The sequence below is a fragment of the Mercurialis annua genome, linkage group LG4 (assembly GCF_937616625.2).
Source record: "Mercurialis annua linkage group LG4, ddMerAnnu1.2, whole genome shotgun sequence".
Lineage (NCBI taxonomy): Eukaryota > Viridiplantae > Streptophyta > Magnoliopsida > Malpighiales > Euphorbiaceae > Mercurialis > Mercurialis annua.
In genome coordinates this window covers 34,591,453-34,616,297 of record NC_065573.1, presented here as the reverse complement: position 1 = coordinate 34,616,297, position 24,845 = coordinate 34,591,453, and the positions used below count along the sequence as shown (strand labels likewise).

The following is a 24,845-nucleotide window of genomic DNA, read 5'->3' as shown; positions in this document are numbered from 1 at the left end:
GATATTTTTTAACTGTATTATTTTTCCTTATTTTTATAAAAAAAATATTCTGGATAGTTTTAAAAACCCTAAAAGGATCTCCAGAGATTGGCTACTATTCTCCAATTTTCAGCACTTCTAATTATGCATTAAAAAATCTATAGTTTTTTAGTTTTAAATCATTAACTAAACAATATAATATGATTCAAATCATTTCAACTTTTTTGCTGCACTTTTGTTTATGCATTAAAAAATAGTAATTGATTTTGCGGTTAGTCCAAATTAAAATATTATTAAATGATACATTTGTTGAGTACATTATTAAGAGTGTCATCTTTTTAGAAAGTTTAATTGTCTAATGCATGTTGGTGCATTTTTGAGTAAGACTGATTAATTAACTTACCCATAGTGCTGTTAATTGCTGCTTACGTACTTATAAATTTGTAACAAGGTTCCACTATCAAATTGTGGATAATAAAGGAGGATTTTTATTATTCTATGTTGAATAAAATTATTATACTGCTGCATGACATTCGTATTAAATTATTGTCATTATTAATTAATTTCAATTGTCTTAGATTATCCATCCACGCATAGAAAGCTTACATTAAAATTTGTTTGTGTCGTTTTCAATTGATTTGTATTTTATAATAGGTGTGCATTTACTTAAATGGTTCAGTTGGTATTTGTTTTTGATGTGGTTTTGCTTTTTCTAAAGCATGAAATGCTCAAACTTTTCGTATTAAATTTGGATTTAGTGGCCATTTTTTTTAAAACTAATAATAATAATGTTTGTATTAATTCAAGAATAAAGAGTAAAATTTAGAATAAAGTTGTCGATTTAACAAAAAAAATTATACCACGATCATAAACATTTTAATTACAAATCTACGTTACAAACTTTTAAAAATATTTATTAAATTAACTAAGGTGCACCTAATTTAAAACTTAATTTTTGAAAACTTAAACTATACAAAAATTTGTTAAACTAGATTACCGCAAACCAGCTTGAATCATGGCATGAGGAAGCCACCAGTTGAGATAAAGCCATGTTGGCGATTAGTTCTTTAGTATTTTTAATAGAAACTAGTAACAATTTTTGTAAATTTTTGTGAAATTAGCAGCAAATTTTATGATACATTTTAAAATTTTATGAAACTATCTATAATCTGAAACTATGACTTCCTAGATAATTTAATTTACTCATTTAATAACTTTTGTGAGATTTTGTGAAACTATATGAAACTGCCTGAAACTTCTACAATTTATATAAAACCTTTTGAAACAAATTGAAATCTTATAAAATCTTATGAAATTAACTTTTGTAGATATATAAAATATTTTCAAATAGCAAAAACTATAATTTTTTTTGAAACTATATAAAACTATTTGAAACTGGTTAAAGTTAAATTTCTAACACTAAATGAAACTTTATGAAATTTTGTGAGCCATTTGCACTGTATGTAATTAAATTTTGTAAACATTTCGATATTTTATGAAACATAATGAAAATATACAAAAATATGTTAAACCATTTTATTTAACATATTATATGCAACATTAAAAATGATACAAGAATAAAATCAGAACTAATAAACAACCAAACAATTATTAATCACTAAAAAGTCACCAATACTTAAAATTTAACCTAAGAGATCTAAAATAAATACACAAATTAATAATAAATCGTCAAAAAAACCGTCGTCGTCTTAAGCAAAGCTTATTTGTTGATGCGATTAAAAAAAATGAAACGTGTAGCATTTGAAATATAAAAACATATGATATGAAAATAGTGGAAGTTTAGATTGAAAGAGAATTGAAAAAAAAAATGTGAATTAAAAATTTAAGATGAGAATAAAAAAATGTGATAGAAAATGAAAAATATAAAAATAACAAAAGAAGCGCAAAGTTAGTGATTGCTAATTATGAACCTGTTTGATTCAGCTGTTACATGTAGCTGGATAGCTGGTAGCTGATAGTCAATACGTGTACATGTTTGGTGAAATTTGATTAATTGTTGCTATTTATATGTAAAATGACCTCAAATGTTATAATTTTGTTTTTATTTATTATATTATAAATAAATTATATTATATTATATTTGATAAAAAATTATTTTTTTTATAATAGTAACATTTAATTTTAAATTTATTTATATAATTTTTTTGATAAATTTTTGATTTATTTAAAAATTTATTTAATTATAGCTATTATAGTTTTAATAAAATAATTTCATATAATTTATAAATGATTAGAGTATTTATAAATAAGCTAAATAATTTATATATTATAAAACCAATATATTTTAGTAGGAATAATTCTTTCTAAACAAATAAAAATATTGAAATAGCTATCGGTTGTTGGTAAAAAAATTAAAAATAGAAAATTAAAAAAAAAACTTAAAAGATTCATCAAATGTCTTAGTGAAATATTTTTAAAATAAAAATTAAAAACTCTGTTCACGATTAAGATATCCTTTTACAGTTTAGTCTACAAAAGATACTTTAGATAATAAAATAAAAAACTTCTTCTCACGTGTATGATTTTGGTTAGTAGCAGTATGATGCTAAACTATGCGGCCACTCGTGTGATACAATCAAAAGATTAATTAATGATAAGATTATTATTTTTTCTGTCACGCGCATGCATATTATATTTGTAACTTAAAAGCATCATTTATTCCAAGGTATACCTACACTTTTTACTTTTTTTAAGTGTTAAATTTTGGTTAGTAGGAGTATTAGTTAAATTTAAAAAGTTCAAACTCAAATTTTTTTCATTCTATTATAAAAATAAAATAAATACAATCTTTATTCCAAAAACAGTTTTCAATCTCTTAATTTATATATATATATATATATTTATATATATATATATATATATATATATATTTAAAAAGAAATTCAAAAACATCTAAAGTGTATTTATGAAAGTTTTTTTTTTTTGGTAGAAATTTCATTTTATGAAAAAGAGGAATCATTTGTAGTTTCTATAAAACTAGCTACAAGACAATATGAATTTTGTTTTCCATATTCAATTTATGGTAAATTATTTTTACATTAGTAATTTTAAATTTGAGTATAATAAAATTTCGTTATCTTGTTTAAAATATGAAATTTAACATTTATTTTTAAAAAAAAATTAATCAACAGGCGTACAAAAATCGTGGAGATTTTTCTCCAATTTTTCTTCAAATTTCCAATCATGGGCCAAAACCTTAAATTCTCTTATACCATCATTTGCATTATGCAATATTCGCATAATTATGGGAAAATAATGATGTATGTATGATCAATATATTAAAGGCATTGTGTTATGTTCCTTCACTATAGACAATATATTCTACCACTTGTCCATGTTTTTCTTGTCTATGTTTTACTCTCATATTGGCTATCTCATTATCATACAATCAAATCATTACATATGCATATATAAATTTATTAATAACTACATATTTCATAATTCTAAGTGTGTTGACCAAAATTTCATATCATGCTTCAGAAAAAATGACAAAATTGGAGAAAAAACAAAAATGGGTCTAATCAGTTATTAGGGTTAGCTGAAGTTGGCCCAATTGATTAATTTGGATAGAGTTATTGTCCACTTTCGTCACTTTTATATGCCTACATAAATTTTCATGCTTGGTCTATAAATACATATATCTTCTTTTATTGGTACTCTTGTTTTTGTTTAAGCATTTTGTCCAAAATTGAAGGATTGGTTTTTTTTTTTTTTAAAAGAAATTTTTCCACCTACTTGAAAATTCAATCAAAACTTTTAATAGTATATTTCTATCTTCTTCGTTGTTTTTAAATGACATATGGTATTACCGCTAAAGTGAAGTTTTTGTATTTTGACACCGCTCTAAATAAAGTATAGTTGGAAATTAATTTTAATACTATATCAAACATGGCGATGAGTTTTATACATATACATGAAGATTTTTCCATAGGATATGTAAACACACACTATAATTTAACCAACAAAATTGTGTCAATGATAGTGAAGTATGCATGTTCATGGGTTTGGGTATCCGGCCCGTCCTCTTAGGGCCGGGCTTGGACACCAATATTTAGTCCCAAACCCGGCCCGGACTCGAGCCCGAAAAAAGCCCGCTTTTTGATGGGCGGACTTGAACTTTCAATATCATAAAAAATCAATGTAAGTCCGGCCAAGCCCGGCCCGAGCCCAAAAAAAAGTGTATTAGGGTCAAGTTTGGGTAGTATATTAAAAACCCGAACCGGACTTGGGCGGGCTTGGGCTTGCCTTTAAAAAAGTCAAGCCCGCCTAGGCCCAAGCCCGCCCAAGCCCGGCCCATGAACAGGTCTATAGTGAAGGAAGGAGCATGCTTAGCTTTGGGGGAAAAGTTTGGCCTGGTTTTGGACGAGGAAAGGTGGAGGGTAGGCTTGTGATGACAATATATGACACAAAATAACAACATAATCCGAGTAAAAAGGAAAATAAATTAAAAAGGTTCATTTTGCCCTTGAACTTAACACAAACGATCAAATAAAGCCAAACTCGTAACTTTGGACAAAAACATTCTTAAAATGAACATTAAATAAAAACACTCTCAAAATGAATGTTTTGACTCGTTTTATTTCTTGAATATCCAATTGTCTAATAATTTTATGGCGCATGCACTCCAATTGTTCTGTACCACCTCAGTGGAAGGTTGAAGGATAAATAAGTCAAATTAACTAATTTTTAGGTGTTCTTGTCCAAACTATAAACTTATCCCTTCTTTGATATTAAGTGCCAAGTTTAAGAGGCAAATTAAATCTTCGGTGAAAAAAAAAGAAGAAGGAAAGAGGTTGTGGTAGGGTGTCCATTCTGAAATTGTATCATTTTTAAAAATTGAACCAAACATAAAAAATTTAGGAACTAAATTTTTTAAAATCAAACTGTACTAGCCGGTTTGTTCTATTTGTTTGGTTCTATTTGGTTATTCTAGTGTGGTTTACACTCTAAATTTACTAAAATTGTTTATATTCAAAGTCAAACAAAACTAAAAACACTAAATTTTATTATAATATCAACCGAATTTAATCCAAATTAGTTGATTTAATTCGATTATTTGGTTTGAATTTTACACACTTCATGTGGGTGGTGCACCATTTAACATCTTGCCCTAAACCATCATTTTCAACCTCAAAATGATTGAAGTCATAATTATTATCAGTCCCCATTACATTGAATTTAAAACAATATAAAAAGTTATATCTATTTGAATCACAAAGAAATGCTATCTCAATCTACTAATCTTCAAAGGAAAAAATTTCTAGAAAATTGTATCGATTATTTTATTTTCTATTTGGTGAGTGCTTTGATTTATTGCTTTTGCAGACACCATGAGAACCATATATAAAATAAGGCTTCCTCTTCCATTTGTGAAAATGACATGTTTGTTTGCTTGCTTGCTTGTTTAGATTTTTTTTTTTCTATTTTAAATTGATTTTAAATTTTGGTTTTGAGTATTGTTATAGTGGTGTAGCCTCCAACCAATTCATGTTTTCTTAAAACATTTTAATTCAGATTTAGAAGGAAAAGCAAATGGTGGGAGAAGTGGGTGGATAAAACAACTAATTAATTTATATTAAAATGAAGTTCATAATATACAATGGCTTTCAGCTTGATCATGACAACATTTTCATTCAGCAGATATGATTTAGGTTAACTAAAATTCATCAACTTGTCCATTAAATACTAACAGTATTCTTTTGATCTCATCTATTACTTGGCAGTACATACATTATAATTCTTACAGTTAATTGCAAAATAATTAATAAATCATCAGTTTTAGCGCGTTTTGCAATTTCAACACAACTTTTTGATTTTGTGAATTTAAAACACGAATACTAATATTTTTGTAATTCGAAACAACGAGCAATTTTTGAAAGAAAATATTAATGTAGATGCTTGAATATATATTACTATGCTACTATTCCGACGTCCATATACTTATTTTTTTCATCAAAAAGTTGTTTTGTGTTTTCGAGAGTAAAAAATTTAGTTGTTAGTATTTTAAATTAACAAAATTAGAAGTTCGTGTGAAAATTATAAAACATGCTAAAATTCATAATTTATTTTACAATTACCTCTAATTCTTATAAATACATTGACTAATTATTATTTTACAATGTAGTTCCAGCTTAAAAATTAAAATTGATGATGCATAATTCATCTTGAATTCTATGGACTAGTCACGGTATTCATTAGAATAGGAAGGAATTGGTAGCACAGGTTTAAGTCTGGCACAGGGATTGCGCAGGGCTTAATTTTTAAGTTCTTTCTTTCTAAGAGGATTAAAAATACTTAATTATGATTCAAAAACTAGTTTAATTTTAAGTTTATCTTTAAACAGATGTGTTATTGTCCACAATATAATCTTTCTTTAAGGACCAACTTTTCAGTAGCAAAATACATTTTTTTCAGAATAAAACTAATTCCATTAATTAATCAAAAGTTGGAATAATATCAGAAGGGGCGTTCCCTTTTATTGCAGACTACAACAAGAATCATTTACTTTGCTATATAATGAGCAACTTTATGAGTACTTCTATCAGCAAACTTAGTACCAATACAATGAGAGTTCATATTCAGGTTTAAACGATCTTGAGCTATCAATCCAATGTCATTAAACGACAAGCATTTGTTGTTGAAGATATCCATTACTACCTTCGCATCTTATTTGATTACAGAAGGAGTTAAATTTTCGTCTAATGCCATAGTAATTCCATCCCGAACAACATGCTAGCTTCAGATCACCTTTGCAGTCCCTTATCACCATTCTTGTGCTAAATTTGTTGTTCCAAAGAGTATAACATCCTGTACATTTCGGCTTCTGCGTGGTTTGATGATTCATACAAAACTCCTAACTCCAATACCATAATGTTTACATAATGTTCTCATGATCAAAATCACAAACTGGACGACTAATCTTAATGTTCGATAGTACTAGATGGTTTAAAAAAAAGGAAAATTGATGGTTTTCTAAAATGAATAGAATGAGAAGGCTAGAAAATGAATTGAATAGACTAAATTGTGATTAGTACAGTCCTAAGAAGAGATATAGTGAATCACAGATTGGAGGGGATGTTGATGAACTTGGAGAGAATATCGTTTTCGACGCCTGCAGAGATATATTGGTATGCTGCTTCTGTGGGATGAACACCATCCCAAAATAAATATTGTGAAGAATTTCTGCAGACTTGTGAAATAACATGATTCCGAGCATATTTTATCTGGAAAGGTATATAACCGCAACACCCTTTTTTTGTATCCACAAAATCTGTAAACACGACAATACAAATTACTATCATATAGTTGGTTCTTAAATATAACTATATAAGCATTATATCCACAAAATCTGAAAAATTGTTCATGTTTATGTCAAATAAATTCTCGAGTTGAATTGAATTAAATAAAGGGTAACAATGCGTATATATCACGGTTTTGATGATTTTGATTTTTTTTTTTCAATAGTTTGAAGTTTGAACTTACCATATTTTTGTGGATTATTCATCATGTCTTGTAAAGGGTCATATATGTTAGCATAAAGAAAGTTGCTCTCTGGTAGCATGGCCTGAAGGCCAGGCAGATACTTTTGAAGCTTTGCATTGAAAGCTTCAGCATTTGAGTTCTCGTTCTCCATGCACGCCCCACCAAACTTTTTAATCATTTCTAGCGGTAGACAACCGATCGGAGGGAGTCCGGACACTACCACCTTCCGGAGACCAAGATTATACAGGTCCTATTAAATAATAAATAAAGATAATCACTAATTTAAAACCATTATCATATAATTTTAAGTTAAATTCAGGTCAAATATATAAATGCATTTTTTAATGTAAATCTAACCAAAAAATTTAATTTCAATTATAAAAATTTGGTTAATTGGTATGTAATGTTATACAATAAAAAAAAGTTAAAAGCTATATGTGTAAACCTATAAAAATAAACTGACATTTTAAAATTGCCTAATTACTTAAAAATCATTCAACTTGTAACTTTTTTTCATTTATACCATGACCTAGAAAATTTTTAATTGTACCCTATTTTCGATTTTTATATTTCGTTTGTACACCAAAAGTAAATTTTTTGATAATTTAATTAATTTAAACATAAAAATATTAAAAACAAGATACATAAATGATTAACATTAACATTTTATTTCCGATCAAAAAAAAAAAAACATTAACATTTTATTAGAATATAGGTTAAAAATGAAGGACTAATTTAAATTATTTTTCAAAAGAAAATAGGTCAATTCAACTCATTAGGATAGAGTTGAAACATAAAAATCAAAAATAGGGTACAATTGAAAATTTTCCTAAATCATGGTATAAATGAAAAAAAGTTAAAAGGTGGGTGATTTTTAAGTAATTAAGCCTTAAAATATTTATATGCATACTTCTTTAATTTATCTTTAAGTACAGTCGAAGATATTATGATTAAATAAATATTAATTTCTAAATTAAGAAATAGTTTGTTAGAGATCAAACAATGGGTGCTTACCACTAGGATTGTTCGCATTTCAGTCAACAAAAAGTCTTGATATTGATCTACATTAAAACTCAATCTTCTTAATATTAAATCATAAAAATTAAAAGTCCAATCATTAGTCCCTGCACTGATAATCACCAATGCACCATTTAATATTTCTTTAGCCTTCTCTTGTCCAACAACTCGTTCGAGTCTTGGAATATAACTCTTGAACAAATCAACTTGTTTTTTAGGCGAAAGTGCATTAGTTAATAAAGTTGTTGCCTCGTCATAACCTGAACCCGCTGATGCAAAATTAACGCCTGTAACGATTTCGTTATCGGATAAAGTCGGATCCAAGAATGGAGGAACGGATTCTTTAATACCAAATGATGATGCAATAAAATCCGGAATAAGTTTTCCATTAGAAAATCTTCCTGTCGGAATATGACTCGGAAAATCTTTGCCGTATGGTTTGAAATTACCTTTGACCCATGTCTTAATATAATTATTATTACCAGAATCAACTGTAGAATCACCAAAGACTAGAATTGCTGTAAATTTTGGTAATGTCATATTTGCTTTTGATAAGTTAAAAATCATTGTGAAGATCATGAGAATGATCATGCCGGAGGATTTAATAGCAGCCATTGTTTGATTAATTTTGTGTTATGTTTTTCTTCATTCTTGTGATGATTTATATAGTTTTGATTAGCAAAAGATTACCTTGCTGGATTTACAATATTTTTTACAGCTTGTCACACTTTTTGTATCTTACTCACAAGTCACAAAAAAGCTCTATTCTATATTAAACTTTTTATTGAATTATTTTAGGACTTTGAATATTATTACATTTGTTTTTAGAAATGAAATGTTTTTTCCAAGTAACATTATGACATTACAACAATGCAAGAAAGCTGTTTGTTTGCTAGATTTAGTCATTTTTACATATGAATGCCTTTCTATTTTTTAAATTATCTAATTTTCAGAATGTTATTTTCTTAATTGGGTTTCATTTGCCATTTATGAAATTCAATTTTTTTAGAATAATACTAATTTCATTAACATCAGCCAATACAAATTGGATAAATACAAATGGCAAGTATTAAAATACATTTTAGACGCGGATGATTATCATTAAAAAAAATAGATTATAGTATTATAAAACTCTCTATCGAAAAAATCCGCACTTTCTAAACCCGAAAAACTGAAGAAATCGAAATACGCAATCAGTAATAGCCAATTCCGATTCATATACGCAATTATCAATAGAATTAATCAAACATAAAAATTCATAACATTAAGTTACCAGATAAAAAAAAGCAATTACACAATATCAATTACAATTTTACAACAGTAATTTAAAAACTAAAATTTAGAAATTACAGTACCTTGAGCTGCATTGCATCTAAGACAATTGAAACCGACAGAGAGGGCACGTAGTTGTGATGGTTAACCATCGAGAAATGCAATGAACGTGATAACAATGAGAGCAAGGCAGTCTATACGCCGTCGTATCATCAATAAATTCATCTGTACAAATTGCGCAAACTACTAAATCATCAGCCTCATTTCTGATTTGTACCAGAGATAGATTCAAATTATTCACCGACAAACCCTCATTTCGCGTTTCTCCGGCGGAGGCGGGTCGGATCGGATCATCAAAGGTATGGTTATGAGTATGAGTATCAGCATAAGTTGCTAAATAAATTGCATAATCTGAATCGATCATGTCATCTTCGTCTAACTGACCATTATTATCCAATAACTCGAATTCACTTACTACATCTTCTTCTTCTTCTTCTTCCATTGGAGAGGGCATATAAATAAATGTGAAGGTCTGCTTCCGAAATTAGTTGATTTTGATTGATCTACCTGATTATGTAGCTTGTTGATTCTTCAATTGATGAGCTTAGAAATGATGGAGTTTGTGAAATCGGAATTGATTTTCCCAAATTCAGATGAAGTACAGTTGAGATAGTACTTCATTTAATGGGATGGGCTTTACAGTCGGGTCGGCCATAATGGATTTTGTGAGCTTCAACGCTTAGCTATGTTTGGATTATGGAATAGGTCCGAAATATTTTATTCCGTATCAAATAATTATTTTTTTTATTAAATAATTATTCCTCACTTTATTATTAACTTCATGGAATTGTTATTACATGATTTTGTGAAATAACTTAAATAATAACTATTTTATTTCTAACGGGTTTAAATATTCAATGGATTTTATATTTTACATTAAAAATCAGATTTTAGAGACAGTTCAAACACATCTCTAGAAACATATTAAAAACATGCTAGATACATTTATAAATAAATACATATTAATAAATATTTGAAAAAATTTATATATATATATATAAATTGTTAGGGTTCTCTTAGATAATAATGCTATTAAATTTTTATTTCGACATTTAATTAACTATTTGAAACCTAAGACGCGTGGAAAGGAAATATCGGAGGAGTAGGATATAGTTTTAGAGAGACGGAGGGATCAAAGAAGCTCACAATTTCACTTTCTAATGTCTTTTACACTTTGTTTTTTCAGATTAAACTCACAGAAATTTACACCTCTATGCTTCTTCGAATGGACCATACTACAATACGGGTTTATAGAACATGCGTTAAAACACATTTGTAGCCCCTAAACTTGCAATTATACAATTTAGGCTCCTAAACATTAATTTTTTTTCATACCTAGCCCTCAAATTTTGGGAAAACGTGAATTATAAATGAAAGAAATACTAAGTCTTATATTAGCTGACGGTGCCGTGACGGACCCAAATCTTTTATAAGGTTCTATTATAATTTTATCAAGATGGATGAACAATTACTTATCATACGTTCTATATAGATCCGCTCATAAATGGTGGTTAAATTAAAAGGAATACATTATTCAAATGTTATTGTATTGTTAAAAAAAGATCAATCGATTTGGAAAAAATAAATATAATAAATGGGAAATGATATAGTTTTGTGTTTAAACTCGAGGAGGAAATTGAAAATAAACCCAAGAGTTCTTTTTTAAGGAAATGAACTTATACCAAAAACAATTAATTGATTATATGTTAATTATTTGCATAATAACTAATAAGAGTTCATTTTGCCTCCTAGGTTTCGCACAAAAGATCAATTACAACCAAGACTGTTGCTTTGAAATGCCGGCATCCAATTTCAGCAGCTTAGTTAAAAAAACACCATAAACTTGATATGTTGGCTAAATTTACCTCCTCATATGAGTTGGTAGAAAACGACTAGAGCATTATATACAAATCAAAGCTGAAGTGGCAGGAATTTTTTTGAAGAATTTGAAGCTGAGAGGTAAAAGGAGTCAAAATAACAAATTCAGGTTGTTATTTTTTTGCCGCACATATGATCTCAACTGATCTTTTGTGCTAAGTTCAGAGGGGAAATAAACTTTAATTAGTTATTTGCAAGAATCTAACTTTCTATATCATTGTAAGATCTCAATTAAGTTGGATATTTTACAATGAATTTTGAAAACGAATTATTAATAAATCCAAGAATATAAAACAAAATATATTCATCAATGGAATATGTGCTTGACATAAGTTCTAAGTACTTTCTTGAGTTGATGTATTTATAAATCCCAAAATAAAATAAAATAACTAAAAAATGTGCAAGTATATGAAGAACATAGACTTGGCCCTAATTAATTTCAATCCTAAACGAAAAAAGCTAAAACTTATGACACAACCTAGGGAGGGAACTACCATAACAATGCTCCTTCATTGAAGTTTTTCTTTTATGTGCCATTGGATTTGCAGAAAGCAGGTTTTGTCCTTAAATGTCAGATTGATTTTATTTGATAATTTGTTGAATTTATCTTTCATATCTTGGGAGCAAATTTACTTTTCCTCGCAGTATAAAAATGAAGGATTACGCCAATTATCTCTTCCCCGCAACACTTCAATGGACAAGGTTTGTGAGATCTAACTATATTAGCTAGCGTATATAATATGTGTGTGTGAATTTATAGATTTTTGTTTTTTTTATGTCGTTTTTAGAAATATTTATCTTGATAATTTTTTTTTGTTAAAGTAGTAGTTTGCTCAAGAGAATGGTTATCACGTGAGCAAAATCAAACTCAAGTGAGTCAATTGAGCGGACATAAATACAACACTTGCAATATAATTTTTAAATTAAATTATATTTGAATAAAAAAATAGAAGATTTTGTTAGAATTAACAAAGGCGTTAAATATTTAAATTTATTAGGTTATTATGCCATATATTTTTGACTCTTTATGTTTTTTTAATAAATTTTTAAGTATATATATATATATATATATATATATATATATATATATATATATATATATATATATATATATATATATATGTAATAGTTATATATGGAGAAATTTAATGTTAGTCTTCTCGAAGATGATCTATAAATATAGCGAGTTTGTAAGAAAATTAAAAAGAAATAATAACAATCAATAAGTTGTCAACCTTAATTTATGGTGAGTATATCATTTTTTATATTATGCTAGCATGGGCTCAACTCAAAGAAAATAATTATAATCATTATCTTGTAGTAGTATTTATTTATTTAATTAATAACTAGACTATACCTGCAGCCACATTTAATAAGACTTTTTATATTAATCTCCTCTAATTTTTTTTTCGAATAGATCGACAGTCCAGGTAAAAGCTCTAGCACACCTGAGGTGGAAATTATAGTGAACCAAGATTTACCACCCTCGGCTAAAATGACACCGTCAAATGAGCTGGTCGAAGCCATGCAAAACCAAGAAGAAAACCCTAGTAGAATAATGAAGAAGAGCATATTCGAGGCATGGGCAGCTAAAACATTTGGAATGATGCCATTCACATTCATCACCAATCTCTTCGCAGCTTTAGTGGGCGTCAACGGCGGCATTAATCTGAGTTCGTCGACGTGCAAAGTGTTCTTCGTGTTGCTGATGATCAATTTTTATGCTTCAGTAGTTGGAATTCTGCTATGGCATGTGTTTCCTAGGGTTGCAAAAGGGTTTCACTTGATGGCATTTTTGTGTGCTATGCTTTCACTCACTATACTCTTCTGTACTGTGGTACCAACTGAACTTAAGAGTATGCCTTGGGTTTTTATGACCATTGTGATGCTTTTGGTCACTGGATTACTAGTCTATGAGCTCTCTTCACTCTCCAAGAAATCATACTAAAAGTAAGATGACCGTGAGGCGCAACTAAAGAATATGATGCACGGTTACTCAAACAATTTTTTGGCGCTAAATCGAGGTGTTCAGAAAGAATAGATTACTCAATTATCCTTTTCTATTAATTATTATACTTTTTCTAGCATTCTTTCTTCGTTTTAATCGTCTCATTCTGTCTCATTCTATAATCACTTAATCTTATTTTATCCTCCTTTAATTTCTTTATTACGTCCTTATTACTTCATGTACATGTTAAGACCAGAAACACGAGTTGTGTTTTATCATATGGCAATCTATGCTATTTATGCATCTATATATGGTATTATTATTTGCTTGTTTAATTAAATTAATAGGCGCTACTTTATTTAAAATTGCATGCAAAGAAACCGATTACTTTAAGAACTTGACACAATTATCTAATAGTACGGTTGAAGTAAATTTTTTCTAATAAGGTTAAAGACGTAAGATTTTTTTAATAGTACAGTTGACTGAACACTTTTTTTAAGAAACATTTTTCATTCCGCTAATTTTTTCGCTAGCTAGCTTTCCCGCTTTGGTACCTTTAACTTAAAAAAGGTCTGACTTTTGGCCAATTAAAAAGATTAATTTCAACAATTTTACATTCTTTTGACCAATCTAAATATAAAACTGTTTAACTTAATTTTAGTACTTTGAATGATGAATCTTAAAATGTAACTTATTTATTAAATTTTCATTTTTTTTCTTACATTTTTAACATATGTAATGTCTAAAAGACTATTTATTAATGTATCATAGAGTTTTTATCCCACACAACGGATGTGTTACATCATTTTTACAACAAGCCAATAATCATTTGCGATAGGAAATTTTTATTTATTATTTATTTTTTTATCATTAAACATTAGCACATGGCTAACGTCTTATTGGTTTCTTGCACCGGAATTTGGACGGAGGTGTAACGATACAAGTGATGGTCTTTTTCATGTAAACATATACCATAAAGAAAAAAGTAGTTGTGATTTGGAGGGAAGAATTAAGAAAATTACTACACGACAAACTAAATCATAACCGAATTTAAAAAAAAATGTGGAAATTATAAGCATGAGTGACATGGTTAATGGCAAAATACACATCTCCCATTTGCTTAATAACATCAAGAATACCTTACAGTAAATCGCCACAAATCCCCACCTTTTCTACGCTATCAACACTCTCACAAAACCAACCAAAACTACCCACAAAGATCGTAACTTTCTCCCATATTTACCAAGAATGCTCCACTTACAGCTCTTTAAATGCGGGCAAACAAGCCCACGCTCACATGATTCTATCTGGGTTTATCCCCAGTGCATACGTTTCAAATTGTTTGATGAAAATGTATGTAAAATGCTCCCAGTTGAGCTACGCGTACAATGTGTTTGACAGAATGCTTCAAAGAGATGTGGTTTCTTATAACACAATGATATCTGGGTATGTTGGTGTTGGAGAAATGAATCTTGCAAGAGGGTTTTTTGATGACATGCCTATGAGAGATGTGGTTTCGTGGAACTCGATGATTTCAGGGTTTTTGCAGAATGGTGAATGTGGGAAGTCGATTGGTGTTTTCTTGGAGATGGGAAGATTGCGCGAAGTCAGGTTTGATGAAACTACTTTTGCAATTGTTTTGAAAGCTTGCTCTGTTGTGCAAGGTAGATGTTTGGGAGTTCAGGTTCATGGGCTTGTTGTTCGCATGGGATTTGTTAATGATGTTATTACAGGAAGTGCGTTGTTAGATATGTATGCTAAGTGTAATAGTTTAGATGATTCACTTTGGGTTTTTGGTGAAATTCCTGTTAAGAATTGGGTCTGTTGGAGTGCCATGATTGCTGGTTGTGTCCAAAATGAAGAGCATATTGAGGGTTTAGAGTTGTTTAATGAGATGCAAAAGGGTGGAATTGGGGTCAGCCAATCTATCTATGCTAGTGTTTTCAGGTCATGCGCTGGGCTCTCTGCAATGAAACTGGGTGCTCAATTGCATGGCCATGCTTTAAAGCTTGCTTTTGGGTCAGATATTGTTGTAGGGACTGCCACTTTGGATATGTATGCAAAATGTGGAAGTATGGAAGACGCTCAAAGGGTATTTAACTCGTTGCCAAAACATAGTTTGCAATGTTATAATGCCATGATTGTCGGTTGTGTTCGAAATGAGCAAGGCTTTAATGCTTTGCAATTATTTTGGATTTTGCTGAATTCTGGCCTTGGCTTTAATGAAATTAGTCTATCTGGGGCAATTAGTGCTTGTGCATCCATCAAAGGGAATTTGGAAGGCCGTCAACTACATTCTTTAGCGGTTAAAAGTACTCTCACGTCAAATATTTGTGTTGCAAATGCCATTCTCGACATGTATGGAAAATGTGGAGCTTTGGTCGAAGCTGACTGTATGTTTGATGAGATGGAGAGAAGGGATGCCGTGTCTTGGAATGCTATCATTGCAGCGCATGAGCAGAATGGCAATGAGGAAGAGACACTTGCCTTTTTTGCATCAATGCTTCGCTCAAGAATAGAACCTGACGAATTTACTTATGGTAGTGTCTTAAAAGCGTGTTCTAGTGGGCAAACTTTGAACTGTGGCATGGAGATCCACAACAGAATTATCAAATCTGGAATGGGGATGGATTCTTTTGTAGGAGGTGCTCTTATTGATATGTACAGCAAGTGCGGAATGATAGAAGAGGCAAAGAAAATCCATGACAGAATAGAACAACAAACAATGGTTTCATGGAACGCAATTATTTCCGGATTCTCTCTGCTAAAACAAAGTGAGGATGCTCACAGCTTCTTCTCTGAGATGTTGGAAATGGGTATAAAGCCAGATAACTTCACCTACGCAATAGTTCTCGATACCTGTGCCAATTTGGCCACTGTTGGACTTGGGAAGCAAATACATGGTCAAATCATCAAGCAACAATTACATTCAGATGTGTATATAACCAGTACTCTCGTCGACATGTACTCGAAATGCGGAAACATGCAGGATTCGAGATTAGTATTTGACAAAGCTTCTAATAAAGATTTCGTGACATGGAATGCTATGATTTGTGGCTATGCTCAACATGGACTCGGAGAAGAGGCAATAAAAACTTTTGAGAATATGCAACTTGAGAATGTTAAGCCGAATCATGCAACTTTCATTTCAGTCCTTAGAGTATGTGCACATATGGGACTCGTAGAAAAAGGGTTGCATTACTTAGACACTATGGTAACCGAGTATGGTTTAGAACCTCAATTAGAGCATTATTCATGCATAGTCGATATAATAGGGAGATCAGGTCGAGTAAGCGAGGCTTTAAAGGTTATTAAGGATATGCCTTTTGAAGCTGATGCTATTATTTGGAGGACTCTTCTTAGCATTTGCAAGATACATGGGAATGTAGAAATTGCAGAAACGGCTACAGATGCTATTTTGCAATTGGAACCGCATGACTCTTCTGCTTGGATCCTTTTATCAAATGTTTATGCTGATGCAGGAATGTGGGGAAAGGTTTCGGAAATGAGAAAGATGATGAAGTATAAGAAGCTGAAGAAGGAGCCAGGCTGCAGCTGGATTGAGGTCAAAGATGAGATGCATGCGTTTCTTGTTGGCAATAAAACTCATCCAAAATGTGAAGAAATTTATGAAATTATTGGCTTGCTAATTGATGAGATGAAGTGGGTTGGATACAAACCTGAGACTAATTTTTTCATTGATGAGGAGTCTGAAGAATATGATCAGCTAGTAGCTAACTATTAATGTCAGAAATTCCGACCGGCCTCTACATGTACATCAGAAATTCAATTTGTAGTATTTATTTAAAATTGCTAGAATTAAAAATCGATGCTGTAATTTTAAAATATTACTTCGTACGGAAAACCTGTTTAAATTTTAATCTATAAATTTCGAGTATTGACCGACTGACTACTTCTCAAATTAAATTCTTACAACTGCCATGAATCATTTTCTAATCTTCTCTAATAACACAAGACAACAAAAAGATAACAGAACAAAATTTTGCTATCAACAGAAGTAAAAATTAGATCCAACAAAAACCGGTTAACATTTATACAATGCCTCTGATATCATATACAGAGCTGACTAAACATACAAAACCTTACTATTTATCCTTTCATAACATTTCCTCATCACTTCTATAATATCACAGAAGACAAAACTAGGTTAAAATCATACCATATCCATGTCCACTATTTTAGCATTCCAGTGAGATGAAAGTTAGAAACTATCAAAATTGGGCGAGGATCTCTATAGTCGTAAAATCTGATTCAGTGGTTGAAATAAGTAAACAGCTGCTGAAATCAACAGGACGACTATTGCCACGATCACGTGTTTGTAATTGAGCACCCCGGCATCAATCCTTCTCACATTCCCAGGCTCCAATACGAAATCTGCAGTTCTCATCTCAGCTTCAACAACAGATGCACTTTTCTTGGTCTCATTAAGCTGTAGACAGTAAATATAAAGATAATATAGAAAAAAGAGTTATAATAGATTCACACTTGGGTTGGTCTGGAAAAAGGATACAAACAGATGAATTTTATAAATAATATTGTAAAACTTAAAAGAAACTGAAATCCTATTTCTTTGCCTAGGTAGGCTGAAATTTCTTATAACTGCATTGGTTTCTGAAGGGATTAAAATTCTCTTGAGAACATATCTTTTTCAAGTAGTTCCATTGTCACATTGAAACTCAACCATACCATTATTGGAGCCCACCGCAAAACTTGATTTTCTTTTTGAAAGAGACAAAATAGTTAAAGATGGACAATATTCATTTGGAGGTAAGGGAATACAGTACGAGAAAAGGGTAAATTGCATATCAAATGTGAAAAAAATAAAAAGACCACTAATCATGATTTCAGAACAGGTCATATTCTGAATTTCCCACAATTTTGCAGGTTCATATAAAACCCATAAATAACGGCTTCACATTTTCAAGACAATAAAATTTTCCTTAGAATTAAAAATGGCTTTTACCTTTGGTTGGACATGCATTCTACTGATTGAGGAAAATGAAGTGAGCTAAGAGATCTGGAGGGGAAATTCAATAAGGGGAAACTTTAAACATGCGGACAAAACCTCACCAAACATAAATTATATGCACCTTGCATATCATAAACTGCAGTATTTTCCAAATTAAAACCCTCCCAGCTCATCATGAATATTTTAACTAAACATACTCAGAACATAAGAGCTTGGACCTACCTTGGACGCAGGAGCAGGGATATGGGTTTTCTCATGCTCAGAAAACAGATGTTTTTCACCATTCCCTTTTTGAAGATGGCTGCTAGCTACAAAGGGAGCTATGCCTGATTGCTGTAACTTCACCACCAAAGTTCTATTGTCAAGTGCTAATGATGTTATCTGCACGTATTAAAAAAGCACCAGTCAATCTAAGCCAAATCAGCAAAAAATAAAAAGTTCAAAAATGCAATAAAACATATGCACACATGTCTGCAGTGTGTGTCTAACTCATCAAAACCCAGCACCAAAGTAAACAATGATTGTTACAGCTAAACCGATGCACAAAGTGCTCCCCATCTATTAAAGGTAGGGGAGGATAGGCGCATTTGTATGCAGCCTTCTGCTTGCATATTCCAAAGAGGCTTTCCATGCCTATATAACCCATACACCAAAACAGCTGCAGTAACCCCAATACATCGATTCAGAGTACAGTTTAAAAAAAATCTCAAGTGGAGAACCTCAGCTATACCCAACCAAATTGACAGTGATTGCTACAAGAACAATATAGGTAAAAAAAGGAGAGTTTTCCTTGACAAAAAAATGGATCACTAAATTAGCACCAAGAATTTGAAGAGAATATACAATACATAGCTCATAGCTGCAGAACAAATAAGGGAAATGTCAATAAGAACTACCACAAATCACCTTCCTTTCATTACTTAAAATCATTTGTGCATCTTGTATCGTGTTCAATCTCCAGAATCCCCATATTCCATTCCAAAATCCATACGTTATGATATTCAAATTATAATCATCCAAATTGCCCTCCTTCGTAAAGAGAAAAGAGAGTTTGCCAATGAAAATTAAAGAATAGTAAGTGACCAGGAATATAAACCTTCCATCTCTAAGTGAGGGCTCCCAGAGAGCCCCCACTGATCAATTGGTAAGGGATTGCTGAGAGAACCATCTGGATCTTAAGATTTTAGCAAGAAAATCTCACTTATATACAACATCAGAATACTAGAAAAAGCTACCTAAAATGCTGAAGGAGCCACCCACTATTTAATACTCTCTCCATTCCTTAATAATTGACGTTCTACATAGAAATTTTTGTTCCAATTTATATGACGGTTTTATACTACCAATGCACTTTAACAATCTTTTGCTCTATTCTATGCTTATTTATACATGCTACTTTTAAAAAAAATTACAGCTAATAAATGATAATATGAGTTATTGTAGCGATAGTATAGTATCTTGCTATGTGTTAATTACATTCCTTAATTTTTGTGCACACACCTAAAACGTCAAGTATTAAGGAAGGGAGGAAGTAATTGCTAACTTCACAAAGAAACTACTGCCCCCTAACAAAACTAGTCACGCATTAAAATAAAGATAATTTCCCCAATCCCTAAATTAAGTATCACCCAATTTTCCCATGATCTCAATAGCTTAGATACTAGTAATTTGGTTAACACACAAACACGTGCATAAACAGACAGAGGGAGAGAGAGAGAGCAACATGTCTTCAATTAAATTTTGATTTTCTTTTTGTTGAGTTTAAACATTACTAACTAAATTATTATTTGTTTTGGTTACTTCTACATCTGAAGTTTCGAAGACAATTTCCGTCATTAATTTTCTACCAAAACTGTCTGAAGACTCATCAAAATAAAGTATATGGTGATTTTCATGACAGGAATCTGTGAAAATAGCCAACATTCTTACTTACTGAGCCCCACCCCAGTTAGTAATCAAAATGTTTCTTCATTGCTGTGAACAGATGACTATATGGTATGACTTAATGAGCAACTCATGGAAGCCTAATGTTGTTGATACTTTGCCGCTTATAATTAGCTTTTTAGATTTAATGGATGAATACTAACTATGCGAGTAATAAATCCAGAAAAAAAAAACCATCATTATGAGACGAGAGATTAATACCTGCTTATGAAGCCGTTCTCTTTCTATAGCCAATTGCATCACTAAATCTGTTATTACTTTAGTTCGAATACCAATGTCCCTTGCAGTAGTCATTTTTGTTTCCTCAGTTCTATTTAAAGATGCCTCTAATGAAACAAGCTTTCCCCTCAAAAAACCCAGTTCTTCAGTTAGTTCTGCATTAGATTCGGATAATGTAATACATTTATCATCTGCACTATCTGCCCGATTTTCAGCTTTAAGAACTTTCAACTTCAGATCTTCAATGAGATTTTCCATATCTCTAACTGTGGCATACAACATATTTTGCTTCTCCTGACTAGCATCAACAGACGCCACTGCATGCTGGAGCTGAACTTCAGATTCCCTCAACTGCTTTTCTAAATAATCCACCTTCTCAGAGGTAACTTTAAGATGTGGGCCATCCAGCTGTTTCTCAAGTAAATTCAATTTTTCTTTTAGAGCCAAGGCCTCGGAATTTGCAAGAAGTAATTTATCTTCAGCTTCTATCAAGCTTGCTTTTAAACTGCCAGTCTGTGATAAAAAAGAGTTGCTGAGTTTTGCACTGCTACTGCTGACCTCCTGCAAAGCATTTTCTTTGGTTTCCAACTGTTCCATACATTTTTCAAGCTTTGATCTTAGATCAATTTCTCGTTGGTTTGTGCCATTCAAATTGAACTGAAGTATCTGGAGTTTGCTAAGTAGTCCTTGAGAAATTCCTTTAAGGATTTCAGCAGCATTTTCTGCTGTGAAACACTTTTCACAAATTTCTACTGCTTCTTCTTCCATGAAGAATACCTCTTGTTCTGTAGAAATTAACCTATTTTTCAGCTCCTCTTCAATGTTTCTCGATTCAGTTAACTTATATTCAAGATCCAACTCTCTTGCCAGTGATTTCTCTAACATCCTCAAAAAATGCCTTCGTTGTTCAGCAGTTTGCAGCTTTATTTTTGTATTCATGTCTGAAGATTGGCCATCTTCTGAGCCGTTTGACCCTTCATTTCCATGCCCTATAATTGGAGGAATAGAAATTCAAACGGTTAAAAGCCATTTTATACTATATATTTTTCTTGGCATCGAAGTCCAAAATAATCATATAAATAGAATCAAGAGCTGCTCTACTTGCCAAGTATCTCTTTAGAAGCAACAGCAGTATGCCTTTTAAAATGAAAATTTTATGAAATTTCCCATTACAAACTACCAGAACTACGTCAAGTTTCAAGAGCAAACATAAATGGACTATCATAGGAACTCCTAGCATGATTAAAAATTTAACTGATTATACAAAAACAAAACTGATTATTCAAATTCAGATTAGCATAAACAGAAAATTTTAACCAACAATTTGGTAGCTTACAATTTTCATCTCTAGTTAGACATAATAAGGTCTTTCGGAACTTGTCAGATTGCTCCCTGATTTCTGAAATTTGATCTTGTAACTTCTCCAGTGACTTCTCTGAATCAAATAACTTTTCTTCCATTGCCACAAATATTTCACCCGAATGTTCATACGAGGATATCATGTGACGGACCTCAATGATATTTTCCTGCGAAGTTATCATGAACTTGTCCATTTCTGTCAATTCAGAATCCAAAATCCCTGATAAGAGATCAAATTCTAACGCCTCTAGTGAGTCTCCAACTGGCGAGGTTATTGTTTCAAACTCACTTTCCTTGGTAGCCACATGCATCATAAGAATATTTAGGTTAATCAATTTCTCAGAAGCACATGCTAAATTTAATTCCATTCTAGTCAGAAATCTATCTGCAATTCCTAACTCGGAAGTTATCTCTCCATTAGAAGACATCTCCACAATTAAATCGACTTTACTTGATTCACTTTCTTGGTCTGCAGAGTTGACATCATCAATACAAGCAATGACTTCAGTATCCATGGTCGAGTCTAATTATCCTTGTTCCTTAAAGCTTCAATATCAACACTGAAAAAACTCAGATAATGTTAGTGCCATACACAAGAAAAAAAAAATAGATGTTAAGAACTTAAGACTAAAATATGTACTCTCAAATAACAACACTGACTTCCATTATTCCATAAGTATGCAGATTCATACTAGTGTAGCATAAAAATAGATATTAATAATTCACTTCCTTCTATCCATCTTGATTAGGGGGTAAGAGCATAGCAGCACAGATGCTACACCAGATCAACTTTGAACTTCCAGGCATCCTTTGTCAGTGGTGAAAACCACCAACATCTTTAATAAGAAGGAAAACGAGAAATTAGAAAGGAAGTTCTTCAGTGAAATTATATTTCAAAACAGTGTCAAGCGCCCAACACTAAGATCCATTAGTTGGTGGTGAATTTGAAAATAAGGAAAGAGTTAATAGCAGCCCAGCATCATTTCATATCAGTTTCTCACAAATTTTACATTTAAATTTATCAGCCAATATCAATTTGGAAAATGTAAGAACAAAAACTAAAGCACGATCAGCGTTTCATTCACCTTAATAGACAAATATAATCTAGCTTCTACTAACCAAAAATTGAATAAGTTTACTTTTTTCAGGTGATGGGAATTGAAAATTAAAAAACAAATTGTTGTAGTTTTTCACTAGTTATGTACTGGCTCTAAATGCAACTGTTTTTATGATTAGAAAATAAAGTTGGATCTAATATACATCACAGCCTAAAAGACAATCCTTGCCATTTACATGCCAAAAGTCTTGCAACTCCATCACATTATGACCCTAAATAACAATTTAATCCAAAGATTCTAGAACCTCCAGCATAGCGGCACCTCTTTTTTACTTTCAAATATCCAGGTTTACATATAAGTAAGTTACTCATCAGAACCACCTTGTTCTTCTAAAATAAACTATGTCAAAAGGCAAAGTGATAAGAACAATGTCTATAGCAAGATTTTAGTTCTCTACAGCCAATACTAAGAGTTTTTTTTATCGAAACAATACTAAGAGTTCAACTACAATTTCTAACCATTTCCAAACAACAAACACTAACAACAACCAACAACACCGATACATGTAAAGTTTCAACTGCATCCGAATGTGGCTATAATAGTTTCCTTCAACCGAATGCTAGCTTAATTACAACCTATAGACAAAAGAAATCAATAATTTGTGCAATAATTAACATACTAAACTCACATTTCCATATCTAACTCAAAAACTAATAACAAACTCATATTTGCTTATCAACCCTACACTTAGAATACTGTACAATTGTTCAAAATTCAATAGAATATCAAACAATGCATAATAATTACATATACCAATCAAACTTACAGAAGACTCTACTTTGTATTATTAAATTTAACACATTTAAAGTAAAAAAGATATTCCATATTTATAAGTTGATCTAATTGATCTAAAAACACCTAATGTATTCATTACTACATAATGTAACAATCATTAAATCTTTTGAAATAATACTCATGTCTAAGGTTTGCATCATAAAACGAAAAATTTAAATTTTACCGATAAACAGAATTTGAATTTGGAGTTATACCCTTTTAAGAGGAGAAAGCGACCGTTGTGACGAGAAAAATACAGAGAAGCAAGAGCAACCGAAAGTGAAACAGATTAATGTTGCTAATTAAAGTGTAGATATATTAATTAGTCTGTTTAAATATTTTAATTAAGATCTAATATACTGTAGAAGGACACGTGTAACATCGGAGAACCACACGTGTGCTTTAACATAACCACACGTGTGTCAGTTAGACTTACAAATGACGCAGACTTTGACCCACGAAAATCTCCGATCCGGTCCGGTAAGTGGTGGTGAGGAATGATGGATGATTGAATTTTTTTTTTTGTTAATCCATCCGTTTTTCAGGATTTTGTCCTAAATCTGGATCCGACTCGTGTCGTGCTCTTGGTATGATGGGTGAGTTTGCAAGTGAAATTTTTTTGCATGATCGGAGACCTTACTTAAACAATAACAAGCCGCTTACCACTTGAACCAACCCCATTAGTGGGTGGATGATTGTAGTTTTGAATGTTGCGTAATTGATTTGGGCAGAGGAATTGCTGATCAAACTTGCAGCTGCTAGACTGTTGTTAAAGATGGGCGGT

At 31.2% G+C, this 24,845-nt stretch overlaps 5 protein-coding genes across 11 annotated transcripts; 2 read left to right on the top strand and 3 right to left on the bottom strand.

Moving 5' to 3' along the window:
• Nucleotides 1-6,448: 6,448 nt before the first annotated feature.
• On the bottom strand, nt 6,449-7,753 carry LOC126678626 (GDSL esterase/lipase At2g30310-like). Its single transcript, XM_056105606.1, has 2 exons — nt 7,483-7,753; nt 6,449-7,270 (listed from the first exon to the last, which is right to left on the bottom strand). The coding sequence occupies exons 1-2, from the start codon at nt 7,658-7,660 to the stop codon at nt 7,059-7,061; spliced, it is 390 nt and encodes a 129-aa protein (XP_055961581.1). The 5' UTR covers nt 7,661-7,753; the 3' UTR covers nt 6,449-7,058.
• Nucleotides 7,754-8,396: 643 nt separating this feature from the next.
• On the bottom strand, nt 8,397-9,082 carry LOC130015428 (GDSL esterase/lipase At1g06990-like). Its single transcript, XM_056105544.1, has 2 exons — nt 8,497-9,082; nt 8,397-8,405 (listed from the first exon to the last, which is right to left on the bottom strand). The coding sequence occupies exons 1-2, from the start codon at nt 9,076-9,078 to the stop codon at nt 8,397-8,399; spliced, it is 591 nt and encodes a 196-aa protein (XP_055961519.1). The 5' UTR covers nt 9,079-9,082.
• Nucleotides 9,083-11,571: 2,489 nt separating this feature from the next.
• On the top strand, nt 11,572-13,813 carry LOC126676423 (uncharacterized). Its single transcript, XM_050370623.2, has 2 exons — nt 11,572-12,411; nt 13,127-13,813. The coding sequence occupies exons 1-2, from the start codon at nt 12,238-12,240 to the stop codon at nt 13,655-13,657; spliced, it is 705 nt and encodes a 234-aa protein (XP_050226580.1). The 5' UTR covers nt 11,572-12,237; the 3' UTR covers nt 13,658-13,813.
• Nucleotides 13,814-14,625: 812 nt separating this feature from the next.
• LOC126677136 (pentatricopeptide repeat-containing protein At3g02330, mitochondrial) lies at nt 14,626-17,564 on the top strand. The gene has a single exon (XM_050371607.1). The coding sequence runs from the start codon at nt 14,751-14,753 to the stop codon at nt 17,400-17,402; it is 2,652 nt and encodes an 883-aa protein (XP_050227564.1). The 5' UTR covers nt 14,626-14,750; the 3' UTR covers nt 17,403-17,564.
• An 81-nt stretch (nt 17,565-17,645) lies between these two features.
• On the bottom strand, nt 17,646-24,843 carry LOC126677137 (WPP domain-interacting tail-anchored protein 1). 7 transcript variants are annotated; one of them, XM_050371610.2, is made up of 6 exons: nt 24,277-24,400; nt 22,830-23,005; nt 22,147-22,729; nt 20,793-21,799; nt 18,870-19,028; nt 17,646-18,107 (listed from the first exon to the last, which is right to left on the bottom strand). In XM_050371610.2, exons 3-6 carry the CDS (start codon nt 22,682-22,684, stop codon nt 17,910-17,912), a joined length of 1,902 nt encoding a protein of 633 aa, XP_050227567.1. In that variant the 5' UTR covers nt 22,685-22,729; nt 22,830-23,005; nt 24,277-24,400; the 3' UTR covers nt 17,646-17,909. The 7 variants fall into 7 exon arrangements, with proteins under 7 accessions (XP_050227567.1, XP_055961354.1, XP_050227568.1 ...); XM_056105380.1 differs by adding an exon at nt 18,642-18,695 and having other exon boundaries at nt 18,020-18,107; nt 22,147-23,005; nt 24,277-24,406; XM_056105379.1 differs by lacking the exons at nt 22,830-23,005; nt 24,277-24,400 and adding an exon at nt 24,725-24,843.
• Between the last annotated feature and the right edge of the window lie 2 nt (nt 24,844-24,845).

Bases quoted from the DNA above. Each gene is read 5' to 3' on its own strand.
- LOC126678626 (XM_056105606.1), bottom strand. From the start codon at position 7,660: ATGATTAAAAAGTTTGGTGGGGCGTGCATGGAGAACGAGAACTCAAAT. The intron at 7,271-7,482 runs GTAAGTTCAAAC...TCGTGTTTACAG, and splicing joins GAATAATCCACAAAAATATG to ATTTTGTGGATACAAAAAAA.
- LOC130015428 (XM_056105544.1), bottom strand. From the start codon at position 9,078: ATGATCTTCACAATGATTTTTAACTTATCAAAAGCAAATATGACATTA.
- LOC126676423 (XM_050370623.2), top strand. From the start codon at position 12,238: ATGTGCCATTGGATTTGCAGAAAGCAGGTTTTGTCCTTAAATGTCAGA. The intron at 12,412-13,126 runs GTTTGTGAGATC...TTTTTCGAATAG, and splicing joins GCAACACTTCAATGGACAAG to ATCGACAGTCCAGGTAAAAG.
- LOC126677136 (XM_050371607.1), top strand. From the start codon at position 14,751: ATGGCAAAATACACATCTCCCATTTGCTTAATAACATCAAGAATACCT.
- LOC126677137 (XM_056105379.1), bottom strand. From the start codon at position 22,684: ATGGATACTGAAGTCATTGCTTGTATTGATGATGTCAACTCTGCAGAC. The intron at 19,029-20,792 runs GTATTAATCTCT...TAATACGTGCAG, and splicing joins GAGAACGGCTTCATAAGCAG to ATAACATCATTAGCACTTGA. The intron at 18,108-18,869 runs GTAGGTCCAAGC...TACTGTCTACAG, and splicing joins TCCCTGCTCCTGCGTCCAAG to CTTAATGAGACCAAGAAAAG.